This window comes from Elgaria multicarinata, chromosome 2 (assembly GCF_023053635.1).
Source record: "Elgaria multicarinata webbii isolate HBS135686 ecotype San Diego chromosome 2, rElgMul1.1.pri, whole genome shotgun sequence".
NCBI classification, from domain to species: domain Eukaryota; kingdom Metazoa; phylum Chordata; class Lepidosauria; order Squamata; family Anguidae; genus Elgaria; species Elgaria multicarinata.
The window spans coordinates 2,578,713-2,594,692 of record NC_086172.1 but is presented as its reverse complement, the minus strand read 5'-3'; the positions used below and the strand labels follow the sequence as shown (position 1 = coordinate 2,594,692).

General features: G+C 40.7%; 1 protein-coding gene across 1 annotated transcript in view; it reads left to right on the top strand.

The window, feature by feature from the left end:
- The window catches only part of MEP1A (meprin A subunit alpha), a 58,495-nt gene that overhangs the window by 2,123 nt on the left and 40,392 nt on the right, over window positions 1-15,980 (top strand). Inside the window, exons 4-7 of the mRNA XM_063115918.1 lie at window positions 3,819-3,859; window positions 3,964-4,039; window positions 12,292-12,409; window positions 14,095-14,270. Coding sequence (XP_062971988.1) covers window positions 3,819-3,859; window positions 3,964-4,039; window positions 12,292-12,409; window positions 14,095-14,270 — 411 coding nt within the window. The remainder of the gene's footprint in view (window positions 1-3,818; window positions 3,860-3,963; window positions 4,040-12,291; window positions 12,410-14,094; window positions 14,271-15,980) is intronic.

The following is a 15,980-nucleotide window of genomic DNA, read 5'->3' as shown; positions in this document are numbered from 1 at the left end:
ACGGATATGGATATTTCAGTTAATGCTTATGAAGCAAGGTCCAGTGGCTTTTGTGCTAGCCACAGGTAAAAATTTGGTGTGTCCCCCCCCAAAAAAAACCCATTTCAAAGTTTATCCAATTGGGGGAGGGTCATTTGGGAAGAAATGCAGAGCAGGGCTAAAAGATCCCAGGAATAGGTAGAGAGACACGTGGAGTGGGGGGAGAGATGAGGGTAGAAATGTAAGACTTCTAGAAATTTTGAAGTTTTTTTCTGGGGTGTGTGTTGTTTCAGGGAAAATGAACATGGGGGACTGAAAAATAAGCAATATTTATTCTTTTCTTTTTTTAGGTCTCTAAAGTCATTTTTTATTTTTAGTAATGTATATCATATATTACATATATTACGTATATCATGTTTGGTATATTAGATTTAAAAATATAGTTTATTCAGACAATTACAAATGTATTGATGAAATTTATTTTTAATTCTTGTTCTTACAAAGGGGACTGCAAAATGCTTAACTCTAAGGAATCTAGTATCTTTCCACATAAGTGCATGGAATTTGCAGATGTGGCAGCCCCTACAGAGGTGACTGAACCTGCCAAATTTCAAACACTTGGGTTCAATAGCTTTTTAAAAAATTATGTTTGTTTATTTTTTATAAGTATTCTGTCAAACAAATAAATAAGAAATCATTCAAGTTCCATTTTACAAATCAAGAAAAAATGCCAGATATAAAATGCAATCTATTCCACCTCATAGTATCCCTAGTAGGGAATGTGGATTACCACTCTCTTGCACTTCATTGGTACATAATAAAAAGGTCAATTTTTTAATGAAATAATTATATAACTGTCTGCGCTCCCTTACTCTAATCAAATTAGTAATTTTTACCATGAACACGATGCAGACTTTCAGACTGGGGGGAGAGGAATCATGTTCCCTTACTGTACCTCTCTTCCTGGTTTTCTTCCACATTTAAAACAAGCAGAATTACACAGAGAAGAGAGCAGTGACCACATGGCCTGTACATTTCAATGGGACAGTGACCTCTAATGGGCATTTTGTAGTGCAACCTCCTCTATAGGCAGGAAATCCTGGCAAACCTGACACATCTCAGAAGAGTCAGGTTTTCTGGGATTTATTTTGTGATGCTAAAACTGAGAAAAGGAGTGGGGAACGTGCAGGAGGCTGACAGGATTGTCAAAATGACCTGCAAATGTCTGCGAGTGGCCAGTAACTAGCGTGCTATATATCACTAATTTAAAGAAGCTCTATAACACATATTTTAATCAACCATTCATCCAACATTGAGGGTCTTGCTTTTTTCCAGTTACAGAATATTGTTAAACAAGCTGCTGATAGCAAATATCAAACCATTTCCACATTGTCAGCTGATCCACACTACTCTTTAAAATGGTATTGAAGTGCACGTGACGCATTTTGTATAGCATTTCACACCACTTTCATAGTTGTAGATCAGGCCCAGATCTTTAACATATCCAAACAGTAATAGTAGGGGCTGTTGCAATAGTCTATAACCCATGATCAAATCAAGTTCTCTTATTATTTCTTGCCAGAACTTTTGAATTTTAGGACAGAACCAAAAGATGTGAAGTTGGTCTGCATTTTGACTATTACATCTCCAGCAGTGCTGTAAATATGACGTGTTGGGGTTAAGTACCAGCTAAATAATAATTTGTTAAAAAAAAACTCCTTAAGATTAATTCTGATTATATGACATGAAACATTTTGCCACCACCATTCCCAAATATCAATTGGAATATCAAAACCAATCTCTTTGTTCCATCTTGCTTCATAAGCATTAACTGAAATATCCATATCCGTGATACGTTTGTCAATTCTTCTTAATATGTGTTTAGACTGGTCTTCTATCATACATTTTTCAACCTCTGCAGCCCAGCCTATTGGGCCATGTTTGGTGATTAAAGCATATATAACATTCCTGAGTTGAAGTTACTGGGGGAAAAATGTGGACACTTATAATGCATCTTGGCACAAATGTCCTGATATTATTTTAAAATACCATCTCTAAATAATTAATTAATTTGTAAATATTCATATCATACCCACAAGGTTGCGCCTCTGAAAAAAGTGTCTTCTTTGATCTGCTCATTATAAAATAATGCTATTAAAGGTGACACTCCTAGGCTTAATTTTCATTTATGCTTCTTCCGCATTTTGTAGTGCATTTATGAAGTGCAAGGGTTTAATTTTATTATTCTTTATCATTTTGTGTTACATGCCAAAGAACATTTCTTAAATTTGTAACTAAATTATATTGTTCTAGAATTATAGATCTGTCTGGATTAAACCAAAATTTCAGATATGTCAAAGTGACAGCTTAATAATATCTTTTAATTGAAGGAAAAACTAAGCTTCCTTCATTGATTTTTTTTAATTTAGAGTCAGAATAGCAACTCTAGGTTTCTTTTTATTTCAGACAAAATCTGAGAGAACCTTTTGCTAATCATTTTGGATGAACTTCCAGCAGCACATTTAAGAATATATTTTTAAAGAATTGCTATTTTCCCAGTCCATGATATATGTACTTGTGACCAATGCCTTAAATTCTCTTTGACGTAAGATAGGAGCTTTTCATGATTATATTTTGTTAGCTGATTTAAATTTTTGCATTATCCCAATCCTTAAATATCTGTTGGGAGTGTCCTTTCAAAGAATTTTGTATTATGTTCCTGACCTCATTGCTTAAATTGAGTCCCATCCATTCAGATTTTGTAAGATTTATTCTGAAACCAGAAACTTTACTAAATTGTTCTATCACATTTAAAAGATTGGCAAAAGAGTTTTCTGGATCTTGTAAAAATATTACATCCTCAGCATATAAACTAATTTTAAACCCCTGCTGATTCAACCCTAAGCCCTTTATCATAACATTTGATCTTATCATTTCTGCTAAAAGTTCTATAGATAGAGCAAACAAAAAGTGGGGATAAGGGGCAGCATTTATACATTTCAACTTCATTTACAAATTAATTATCTCCTATTTAATCATGGCACATTTGGTTTAATAGAATTTATTTTGTAAACTTGTTCAAAGATTGAAACATTAATTTTAATGATTCGAGACATCTTTTGCATTTTGGTTAATGATGGGATGAAGTGGTAGCCTCATATGTAACAAGAAAAGGCAAAGCAGAATGTGTATCAATAGGTAGAACTAAGTGAGACACACAGGAAGTTAGATGGAAGAGGAAGTCAGGGACACAGACTTTGATTGAAGGAATACTCGCCCAATCAGGAGGTGACACAGCAGTCAGTGACTCAGCACTCTCAGGAGTCAGTCAGGGCTGGAGAGAAGTTAGTTAGAAGCTATGTTTGTTTGAGGCAATAAAAGTTTTATTTTTATATAATACTTTGAAACAGAATGAGCATTCACCAGCCCCAGCGCCCAGCTCCCCCCCCCCCCCCCGCAACGAGGCTAATAAAAGGGCGAGAGAGACCACAGCTTTCTTTTGGTAAAGGAAAAGGTATAATGGTTTCTTGCAAAAAACGCATGTATAGCAAAGTTTCAAATGGAGTTTCTTCAGTCCATTTCTTTGTGTTCTGTAACATTGGCAAGAGATCGCAATAGAGGACAGGAGAGAGGGAGAGGGAGAGGGAGAGGGGGGGAGAGAGAGACGAAGAGAGAGAGAGAGAGAGAGAATAGAAAGGGTAGTGGAGCAGAAAGCCACACAAGCTATAGAGATTCTAGGGCTAGCTATGCCCAGAATTCCCAACACTGCCCCCTTCCTCTATGAGGCTGCATTAATTCCAACAATTAAACCACCTCCTTCTTAATCTCCTTCCTTCTAGCTGCTGGACTGAGCCTCTTCCAGGGGGATATTTTACTGCCTGTGAGTCTTTCTTTAAACTTCATATATTTCTATGAACATGAATATGAAACTATTTTGTGTTCCAAAGAGTGAAGAATCTAATATTTCCCCCCCACTTTCAACAGAGAAAACGCAGTGCACTGAGAGATGAACAATACCGATGGAAATTTCCTATTCCATTCATTCTGGCTGACAACCTGGGTAAAAGGAATTTGACATTACTGCAGTGCTTTTTTTAAATTGTGAATAATAACAAAACAGAGCAAAACAAAAGAGTTGTGAAAAAAGAAAAAATGCCTATATAAGAATATCGTCATTTTTTCCATCAAGAGTACCATTCTTTAAAAAAAAAAAAGGGGGGGGAGAATTATACATAGGTTTCAAGAAATGCAAATATCCATATATTTATCCACTTGCAAGTTGTGTTCAAATGTAGATAGTGTTATTAAGACCTCAGTCTGTTGCATTATTGGAGGTGAGCATTTATCCTTCCAACATGATAATATACGTCTTTAGCTGTGATATTGGCTCCAAAGGTCCATTTGCACTGGCCAAGTGTTAACTTCCTAGAAACTGGTAGGTAACTTAGGGGGACATGCACATTGTTCCTTATTATAGATTGTTTTAGAACAAAGTTTATCCTTATTATAACCTCTTCTCAAACGAAGGCGACTACTGGGCATTGCCAAAACATGAATGAGGGAAGCATTAGGTGCATTAAATCTCCAACAGTTATGCAAGTTAAACAAACCCTTATTGAAAAGGCATTGTGGAGTCCAATAAACCCAAAATGATTTTTTTTATTTTTATTTTTTGCTGAATAAGACATAGCCTGAGATCTATAGACGCTTCAGATACAGATTCTAGGGCAACAGTCCATTGATTAGGCAAGATAGGACACTCCAATTCTCTATTCTAATCCTGTCTTAAACTATGGGTGTCATATTTATTTACTGCTACTAAATGCTTATAAGGTAATTGATGAGTCTGTTCAGCTGCTATAAGTGATTCTAACAATGCTGGAGGCTCTGAGGCTGTAAAAGCGGCTGGACCAAACCTAGAATCCAGCAAGTGTTTCAGTTGCAAGTATTGCCATTCAGCCATACTAGGTAAATTATATTTAACACACAAATCAGAAAAGAACAGGAACTCATCATCTGGACCTTTTAATTGATCAAAAGTAAAAATAATCTTCTGTCCATGTCCTCCACAAAAACACTTTCTTTCCAATTCTTAGATCTGTATTTCCTCATAAAGTTAATTTTGCATGAGAGAATGGATCAAACTGTGATTGATGTGATACTATACACCACACCTCTCTAGCAGCCAAGATTGTAAGACAGGGGCTACTTGTTCTAATGTATCGAGAGCCAAGTGCCATCCATTTGGGAAGAGGGTCTAGCCATAAAGCTTCCAAAACTGATCATGGTGTCATATCTGAGCAAGCAGGAAAAGACCAAAACTTCGTACAAGCCAATAGATAGGCCCAATGTTACAAAGCAAGGTCTGTAAAAACAATCTCACTTTCTTTAATTGAAAGCTGCATCCATTTCAGAGATATTTGAGGTGGGGAAGAACCCCAAAGAATTTATGAAACAAAGCATTAAGTTGTTGAAAATATTTGCCAGGTATAAGTAAAGGAATCCCACACATAACATAAAGAATTTGAGGTATAAAGTTCATCTTAAGTGTGTTGACGTTGTCCCACAGACTCAGCTTTAACAGGGCCCATCTATCTATATCTTGTGCAATCTCACTGATCATCTTGTTTAAATTTATTTTGATCAATTGACATATATCTCTGGGAATAAGCATTCCCAGATAGGTAATAGAATCAAGACACCATCGAAACTGACTATTAGCCAACACACTAGGAGATATGTTATCTCCAATTGGCATCAATTCAGACTTGACCAGTTAGTTGAATAATCAGACAAATCACCAGAATTATTAATTTCATCAAAGCAGGAACAGATGTCTGGAGTTTAGAAAGAAACAATAAAAGATAATCATCATAAAAAATAATTTTGAATTCCAACTCAGCATGCACAAACCCGTTAATACTATTATTTTGTCTAAATCCGCAAGCCAGGGGTTCCAAACACAAATCAAATATCAATGGGGAAAGTGGACATCCTTGCCTGGTACCTCGCTCAAGCATGAAAAAAGCCGACTACCAAACCTTAGTCATAACTCTTGCTCTTGAGGTCGAATATAAAATTCTTACCCAATTCAATAATTCTATTTGAAAGCCAAAGATACTCAATATAGCAAGCATAAGCTTCCAATGAATTTTGTCGAAGGCTTTCTCAGTGTCCAAAGAAACAATAGCCACCTGGTCCGTTCTTTCTCTCTTTAAAGCTATTGAATCCACAACTCATCTCAAGTTATCAGCCTCTTGTCTGTTTTTAATAAATTCCACTAGATCTGGTGTGACCAATGTTGTAATGACTTGTTGCAATCTATCAGCTAAAATACCTGTTAATATTTTAATATCAATGTTCATTAATGAAATCGGTCAGTAATTAGCACAGTTAGTATGTTCCTTGCCAAGTTTAGGGATAACTGTAATATAAGCATCGTTTAATGATGAAGAAAGCAAACCTGTTTCAAATATGTATTTGTAGAATTGATAAAGTTTTGGAGCTAGAAGAGTATAAAAGGTTTTATACCACTCAATTGGGAACACATCTGGCCCTGGGGATTTCCCATTGTTCATACTCATAATTATTTTTATAATCTCTTCAAGTTTTATAGGAGTCATTAGATGTTGTCTTTGTGAGGAGTCTAGGCAAGGGAGCTTAATCTGAGCCAAGAAAGTATTTAAATCCTGCTCTGATATCTCGCTACCCTTACTATAACTCCATATAGAATCTAAAAAATTGTGAATTTCTATATATATAATATTTTCCCATCTTTAATATGGCATTTTGATGGTTTTGATGTTTAAGTTTTGGCTAGAATTTTACCAAACATTCTCCATTTTCCCAGTATGCCTGTCTCAAACAAGTTAAGCCAAATTCCAATTATTGAGAAATAACGTCTAGCTAGCATTTTACTTTTTGCAGAACCTGGTACAGTTGTGCTGATGATGGGTGTAATGTATTAGCTATGAAGATTGATTAATTGGCTGTGCCTACTATCAGTCGCTCCTGTTTTGATTGTTCGGGGCTGCCAGCAAGCAGTTTCCAGGCAAGCCCCTTTTACTGTTTTATCAGTTGGGTTCCAGAAGCTTCCTAATAAAGGAGTATAGTTGAAGCTCCAAGCCTGACTCCTGGTCCTTATGTTACAAATAAATAATAAGGACACAACCGTGGTGACGAGGATAAAGCTTGAAAGCCTCAAGCCTGGCCTCATTTCCCGAAAGAGCAGAGTGGCAAACAAGCAACTGAACACTGAGGCGGCCTGGTCGCAGTGAGTTAAGAAGAAGAAGAGAAAAAGACAAGAAGGGCACAGCAAGATGGCTAGCCGGATTGGAAATATGGAGAGGTTTGATAGCACAACAATGACTGGACAGCATATACAGAGGGACTGGAACAGTATTTTGAAGCAAATGAGATAGCTGCTAAAAACCAAGTGCCAGTATTACTGCGCATCATGGGAGGCAAAGCATACAGTTTATTGAGAAGTTTAACTGTTCCACAAAAACCCTCCCAATTCAGCTTTGCAGAATTAGTAAAAATAATGCAGGACAATGTGGCACCAAAACCATTGCATGATTGCAGAGCGCTTCAGATTCCATAAATGAAACCAGTAGGAGGGAGAGTCAATCACAGTCTGTGTAGCTGAACTTAAAAGGTTAGCTGAGCATTGCCAATTTGGTGAAGGGCTGAATGATGCCTTGAGGGACAGACTGGTCTGTGGAATTCTGAAGGAAGGCATTCAGAAAAGACTCTTATCAGAGGCAGATTTAACATATAAGAAAGCAATTGAAATTGCTATATCAATGGAAACTGCTGCTAAAGATGCAATAGAGTTTCAATCAGAAGTGAAAGCAAATGTGAATAAGCTTCCAATAACATACAAACAGATAGTAGCAGGTACAAATGAACTGTGCTAACGTTCTGACAGAGGTTGACACACACCAGTCCAATGCAGATTTAGGGATGAAACATGCAAAAAATGCAATAAGATAGGACATATTCTGAGAGCCTGTCGTTCAGAGAAAAGCCAACCAATTGCTAATGACAGAAATAAAGATAAACGACCAAGGCATCACGTAAAAAAATGTACAGAGGTGCATGCTATAGATGAAGAACCCAATAATGAAGGCGAAATAGGGCTAGGTAGCCTGGAAATTTATAACATAAAAGGTGGAGCAAGACAAGCAATATGGCTCACACCAGAAGTGAATGGCAAAGTAATACCAATGCAGCTGGACACTAGTTCTGCTGTATCAGTTATACAACAGCATGAAGTTGAGCAGCATTTTAAACATGCTAAATTAAGACCTGCAAAAATACAATTGATAACGTATACTGGAGAAAAGGTTATTCCCATTGGAATGGAACCTGTAACTGTGCGATATAATAACCAGGAGGCGTTATTGGACTTATATGTTGTGAAAATAGGTGGACTAGCACTCTGGGGTCGTGATTGGCTGAGGAAGCTACAGCTAGATTGGAGTGACATTAACAGACTGCATGCCACACTCCCCATGTCAGAGTCAACTGAGAGTAGGCTGAAAAGGGTATTGGATGGTGCAGAGACTGTGGGCCTTGCTAGACCTGCTGGATAAGCTGGCAGGGAGGAGGGCCGACGGCGCGCTAGAGCTAGCGCGCGCCGTCGCCGGCTTCTAGACGCACGACGGGGCAACGGGAAGCCCCGTAGCATCGGCCATTTTTTTTGTTTAAAGGGGCCATGTGCGCCAGAGAAGGTAAGTGCTTTTTAAAAAAACAATAAAGCCCCCCCGCTCCCCCTGCCCCTGATTCCCCCCCAATTCCCAATTACCCCCTCCCCCCTCGCTCGCCCATCCTCCCCCCCATTCCCGATGGCCGATGCCCGACCTCTCCCCCGTGCCATCACTGACGCCTGGCTTCCCCCCCCCCGCGCGCCATCCCCGATGCCCGGCTTTCCCCCCGCGCGCGCCATCCCCGATGCCCGGCTTTCCCCCCCACGCGCCATCCCCGATGCCCGGCTTTCTCCCCCGCGCCATCCCCGATGCCTGGCTTTCCCCTCCCCCGTGCCATCCCCGATGCCCGGCTTTCCCCCCCCGCGCCATCCCCGATGCCCGGCTTCCCCCCCCGCGCCATCCCCGATGCCCGGCTTCCCCCCCGTGCCATCCCTGATGCCCGGCTTCCCCCCTGCACCATCCCCAATGCCCTGTCCCCGGCTCTCCTTCCCTCGCCCCCATCCCCGATGCCCTGTCCCCGGCTCTCCTTCCCTCGCCCCCGTCCCCGATGCCCTGTCCCCGGCTCTCCTTCCATCGCCCCCGTCCCCGATGCCCGGCCTTCTCCCCCCCTCTCTCCTGCCGGGTCCGGCCTTCCCCCCCGCCCCTCTCTCCCACCCTGGGATCCCCCCCGGCCCAATGGGCACAGCGCTCGTATGAGCGCTGTGCCCAGGCCGTGGCTTTTCCCGGCTACTCGCGAGTAAGCGAGCAGCTGCAAAAAAGCCATGGACCCTGCTAGATGTTCCACAGCCCCGGCCTGAGGCCGGGGCTGCGGAAAAGCCAGGCCATAAGCAAATTTGCTTATGCCGGCTTAAGGCAGGTTTTAGCGCAGCCTGACCCCGGATTCCTCTGTGCGTCATCTGGATGCACAGGAGGGAAACTGGGCCTCACACCGCGCTAACGCCTGGTCTAGCAAGGCCCTGTGTTCAAAGTTGGCATTGGCACACTAAGACACATCAAAGGCAAAATAGTGTTTCAGGAGAATGCCACACCCAAGTTTCACAGGGCCCACCCAGTTCCATATGCCATACTCAAAAGGGTGGAAACTGAAGGAATGGAAGCTGAAGGAATTCTTTCAAAAGTTGATTGGAGCCCATGGGCTACACCTGTGGTTCCCGTAGCTAAAAAGACTGGAGCTGTCCGAATCTGTGGTGATTTTAAAGTTACCATTAATCCAGTATTGCAGGCTGAACAATATCCATTGCCCAGGATTGAGGACATCTTTGCTAATCTAGCTAGGGGACAACGTTTCAGTAAAATAGACCTAGCAGAGGCTTATTTACAAATGGAAATGGAGGAAGATTCTAAGGTGTATCTCACCATAAATGCACATAAAGGGCTAAATCGTTAAAACTGACTTGTTTTTGGAGTAGCTTCAGCACCAGCTGAAAAATAACCCCCTTATTTTTGCAGATCAAGGCAAGGAGCAAACACAAGAGGTTTATTTTATTTATTTATTTTATTTATTTATTACATTTATATACCGCCCCACAACCGAAGCTCTCTGGGCGGTTTACAACTGTTAAAAAAATGGCAAACATTAAAAAGTATACAAAATTTTAAAACCATCAAAAACATAAAAACAACAGTATAAAAACAACAGTATCCATTTAAAAAACAACAATTCTGGGGTCCATTAAAAAGAAACTTAACGTTGTTAAATGCTGTTAAAATGCCTGGGAGAAGAGAAAAGTCTTGGCCTGGCGCCGAAAAGATAACAATGTTGGCACCAGGCGAGCCTCATCGGGGAGATCATTCCACAGTCGGGGGCCACCACCGAGAAGGCCCTCTCCCTTGTTGCCATCCTCCGAGCTTCCGTCAGAGTAGGCACTCGGAGGAGGACCTTAGATGTTGAGCGCAGTGTACGGGTAGGTTCATGTCGGGAGAGGCATTCCATCAGGTATTGCAGTCCCAAGCCATTGAGCCTCTGGTGAGTTATCATACTGACTGATATGGTATTTCAGCTTGCCGAGTGAAAAGTACAAAGACGGTTATTGTAAGATTTAAATTCTATTGTATCATGTCTGATTAATTAGACTATAAGTTGTGTTCTCTTATTGCAACACTTATGTCGCAGTAAGAGAACACTGCAACTCATAAATAACAATGTTGTAGCACCTTAGACTAACACATCTATGAGACTTTTTGTTGTTTTTCATGCAACAGACGACACGGCCACCCTCTGGAAGTAGATGCCGCCAAGTAATGTACTGTTTGAAGATGCTACTTGTCATGGCATTCTTACCCATAATCATAACACATTTGTCTTGATGGGGTTTCATAACATGCAGCAATATGAGGCATTGCCGAATTGCCAAGATTGTTCTTACTGGCTCCTACACCTGTCTGTATAACAGCACCTTAGCATGCAGGCTTTAGCGTTCCCCACCCCCAATATAATAATAATAATAATAATAATAATAATAATAATAATAATGTACAAATTTTATTTGTGTAGCAAAACCCATTACAAAGAAACAGGACACATAGAAACAAAAGTAAAATACACAACAGTTTAAAATAATGTTAAAACCCAACTGTAATAGCTTACTCATCAATACAGATCAGTTTTGAATGTAACAGAAGAGCATCACTCATTGACTCAGCTCATATTCACCTCTCTAGCTGTAGTCTTTTTTCTCCAATATAAATATCCTATTTTTATACAATGTAGCCATTTCCCTATTTTATTATTCAAGGTTTAATCTTGGAAACCTAAGTGTTTAATCATGTCTGTTGCATAGGTTTTATGAAGTCCAGTCCCTCACATCTCCAGTTGGAGGGAAATGCCTGAGGGCAGGAACTCCCTACTCAGAACAAACCTGGGGCAGACAACCTTTATGGGCTATGGGCATATTTGGTAATTTGGGAAACTGTCCTGGGCACCACTACAAAATGGCTGCCATGGGAGGAAGACAAAAGGCAAGTAACCTGGACCAAAAAAACTGAGTACATGGTCCACTGAGCCCCAACACACTAAATAACTCCTTTGAACCCAGAGTTTCAGATCCAACAAAAACCTATTTCAGAGCAATCCCAGCTGCTGGTAAGGAAATGTGTTGTTGTTGTTGTTGCTGCTGCTGCTGCTATTTTTGTTGTTTGATGTGGGAGAGTTAGAGCACTTTGGTAGGTGCCAAGAAAGGTATTCCGGAACATATGGGTGCCTGCAGCCATCACACCTTCCTACCCCTGGAGTAGACAGTCCTGGACTAGATGGACAAACTCATAGAATCATAGAATAGCAGAGTTGGAAGGGGCCTACAAGGCCATCGAGTCCAACCCCCTGCTCAATGCAGGAATCCACCCTAAAGCATCCCTGACAGATGGTTGTCAAGCTGCCTCTTGAAGGCCTCTAGTGTGGGAGAGCCCAAAACCTCCCTAGGTAAAAAAACTCGGTATAAAGAAGTTACTTAATTGAAAACTCTCTGCAATAATAAATACCCTTTTTTGTTAAGAACTTCCCCAAAACAACTTAAATGTTTTTCTTTGTTTGCTATAGCTAATTTTAAGAGATATAAAGGCTAGAGGTGAAAAGGTAGCTTTTATTAATTGTATTCTTTTTTAGATCTAAATGCCAAAGGGGTAATCCTTAAAGCATTTGAAGGATTCCACTTAAAATCTTGTGTGAATTTCAAACCACATGATGGAGAGAAGTCATTTATACTATTTCAGAAGCTTGATGGGTAAGTAAAACAGCTTTCGTGATTTGGCTTGCATAATTAAGCCACCTTTTCCCCCCAGAGATGTTTGGATGAGGCACAATTCTAGTTTCTTTTCAAGAGATTTGTGCCAGTTTGGAGTTGTTTTCATGGTTTGACTTTGAAGCTATCACCAAGATCATTATGAACTGAAAAAATTTCATCAGCTCTCACCACACTGCTTTTGGCATTTGTGAACCTTGTTTGATGTTGCCTTCTTTGAAATTGATCCTTATGATTTTGAGAATTGCTCCTCTTCAAAATAGCATGGAGGCATGACTCGCTTTGCATGGGATCCAAAGCGAAGACACACTTTGGAAATCTCTGGCTTTGCATTGACTGATATGGGGAAATAAATAAATAGCTCTAACTGCGAGGCTTATGATGAATTAAAAAACTGTATTGAAGCCTTTTGGGTTTTTTTCCTGGTCTGTGTATTTATTGTATTTATATCATTTATTGAGAACAGTTGTGGTTACTTTTTACATTTCAAAATAACCAGCAATATAAATGTCCTTGAGCAATTATTATATCTGGTCTGAAACATGGGAAAGCAGAGGTACTTTGCCCTTCCTCTACCCTATGGCACCCTGGCTTTATGGAAACAGCAGGGCTGGGAATTGATGTTTTCTAGATGGAGTTGGTTAGGCTGTGGGGAGCAGGCTTGCTAACCTGCTGCTGCCAAATTTCAGGATGATTGCCAAGACTCTATGGACATGAGTGGAAGGATCCACAAATGTCCTGAGATCCATGCATTGCAAGTCTAGCAAAAATAATGGTGGGTGGGGGGGTTTGTAAATGTAGAATGTGTCTCTATAATGTTGTCTTGAAACTAGGGGCTCATCGACACCTGCAGCCCTTTCTCAGTGGAAGAAGCCTGCTTCTGAAGGTTCCCCACTTCCACGATTGCCCCTCATGGGGCACACGCAACTGATCTGTACTGCAATTAGAGGAGTGCCATTGCGGGAGCATGTGGGGCCCATTACAGCAGTTCCACATGTATATTGGTAGAAGTGGATGGGGCTAGGCAGATGGCTACAGCGCACAGGTGGTTTTTTAAAATTACTCGTGAGGGATGTGCAGGAGCGCAGACATGCAGCAACACGTGGGACAGGGGGATTGGAACTCCGTTGAAGATGCACTCCTGTGCAGAGATAGGTTGTATTTCTTTTAAAAAAACACTGGGTTGGAAAACACGCTGATGCCCATGTGCACACTCCTCACAGCTAATTGGCGGTTCACTGAGCCTGGAACTCACATTGAACAGCCACAACCTCACAAAGGGGGAGGGGCACACAGCAAATGTTCTTTACCATGGAAGCAAGAGAGCCGGAAACACCACGACAAAAGCAGTCAGGGATATTCCGGTAGAAGTGAGAGGTGGAGCTGAGTGAACTTCATGTGGCTCGTTAGTGACGACTACGATACAATCCTGCAATAAATGGCTGCTGTAGACTCCCCTTAGGGCTGTTAGAATTATTTATCAGTCCTATTGCCTCATTGGTAGAATAAAATTATTTCAAATTAGTAACAATTGCTAATTTGAATGTAATTAAAATGTAGTAATACTCTTTTTAATGTTGCCAGTTAATTGTTTCCTTCACTAGGGATTAGCAAACTCTGTCCACATTTTTGATTACCAAACAGCATTGTTTTTATTGTGTTTTCAGATGTTGGTCTGTAATTGGAGATGCAAAGCAGGGTCAAAACCTTTCTATCGGTGTCGGGTGTGATCACAAAGCTATTGTAACACATGAAATCTTACATGCTCTAGGATTCTTCCATGAGCAGACAAGGACAGACCGAGATGATTATGTTAAAATATGGTGGAATCACATGCTTCCAGGTTGGTTTTCAGTCTAATGAAAGGATTTCGAATGTAGAAAATGGAGCTGCCTCATTTCTCCTGAAGACCTTTCAATCCATGCACATCAAAGTTGATTTTGCTCACATCACTGCCCTTCTGAACATCTGCAGAGTTGTTTGGTACAGAATTGTTGATCACTGAGAGGTCTGTAACCATGTTTAGGTGAATACACTTATGATTTCTCTGCAGAACTTCCTCTGAACACAGGCAGGTCAATGAGTAGAGGGGACAGGGCCTCTCCAGGCTTACAGTTTAGAATGCCAACATAGGGCTGTACTGAATCTTCCAAAGTGATCTTTTATAAAGTCCTAAGAGCACTGATTCACATATTACATCACAACAAAACCAGAGTTGCCACTAAGTGTACCCACAGTTACCCTCAGTAGGGAGCTGCAGGCCAAGTTCAGATTATATACATACTTTGAAACACTAGGGGGGCTTCCACACACAGTCTTCGGGGCACCCCGAAAGCGCTTCAGGGCGCCCCGAAAGTCCTAGTGTAGCTACCTGGTCAGAAGAGATGGAGGAAGAGGCGGCGGCGAAAAGTTCCCAGGGCTCGGCGGCTTCCTTGCTGCCGAGCCCAACTCCCCGCCGGCCTCCTGCTGCCGGCAAAAGAGCCACCCGGGTTGGAGAGCTCGGCGGAAGAGCCTGCCTCAACTCATCGCTAACTGGGGAAGTGCAGACAATGGCAGTGGTCAGATGCACGTTTCAGTAGCTTAGATTGCAGCCCTATTTGGAGATGGTTGACCTTCCCTCAGTTATCCATGCACTTGTAACATTCAGGCTGGACTACTGTAATGTGCTTTATGTGGGTTCACCTTTAAAGAGGCTTGGAAACATAACATTCATATATGCACCATATTATCAAGGAATTAAGAATGTATAAAATGGGCAAATATTTATAGTTTGTTTCTACAAACAAACTATAGTGTTTTTTTACAGATGAAGTACAGTTGAGAAGCTGATTAAAAACATAATCTGATATTTTTTCTAATTATTTATATTGGGTAGTATTCAATATATGGACTTTCACGCTTCTAAAAAACCCTCAAAATTCATGGAAATACTCATTTCCAGAATGGGGTTAGTAAGCAAAAGTTGCAGACTCCTCACTGCTCCAGAATCTACTCTGGATATGGAGTGGTATACAAACATTGTGAATAAATAAATAAAATAAATAATAAATAATAATTCTGCCAAGGTAGGCCCCTGCTGGGCTGCAGGCTTTTGGCAAGTATCCAACAATGCCTCTCCTGGATGCAGCCCTTGCATCTGTGACTCAGTCAATTACATTTAGCTAAACAGTGCCGTTTGAAAATATCAATCCTTTTCATTACCCTGGAATCATTCTTGAAAAATGAATGTCCAAATTTTAAGCAGAAGTTGTAATAAGGTAGATTGGGATCTACTAGTAGCATTCTAGGTGACATCACCAAGGGTTTCCAACTGCCAAACATTTTACAATAGCAACAACATAAAAACCATTTTTCCCTTCGTAAAAATTCTTGGGGGGAAACACCAGTAATAGATTTATTTATGGAAGGATTTAGGCTCCAATTCTGGTTCTGGAGGAAAAACTTCTAGTGCCTTTTTCTAAAATGTAAAATCAGTGAGTTCATGGCTGATATAAAATTTGGAACTGGGGCCTCCAGTTTAGTTTACCTTTGCACTGCCCAGTGACAGTCTAGT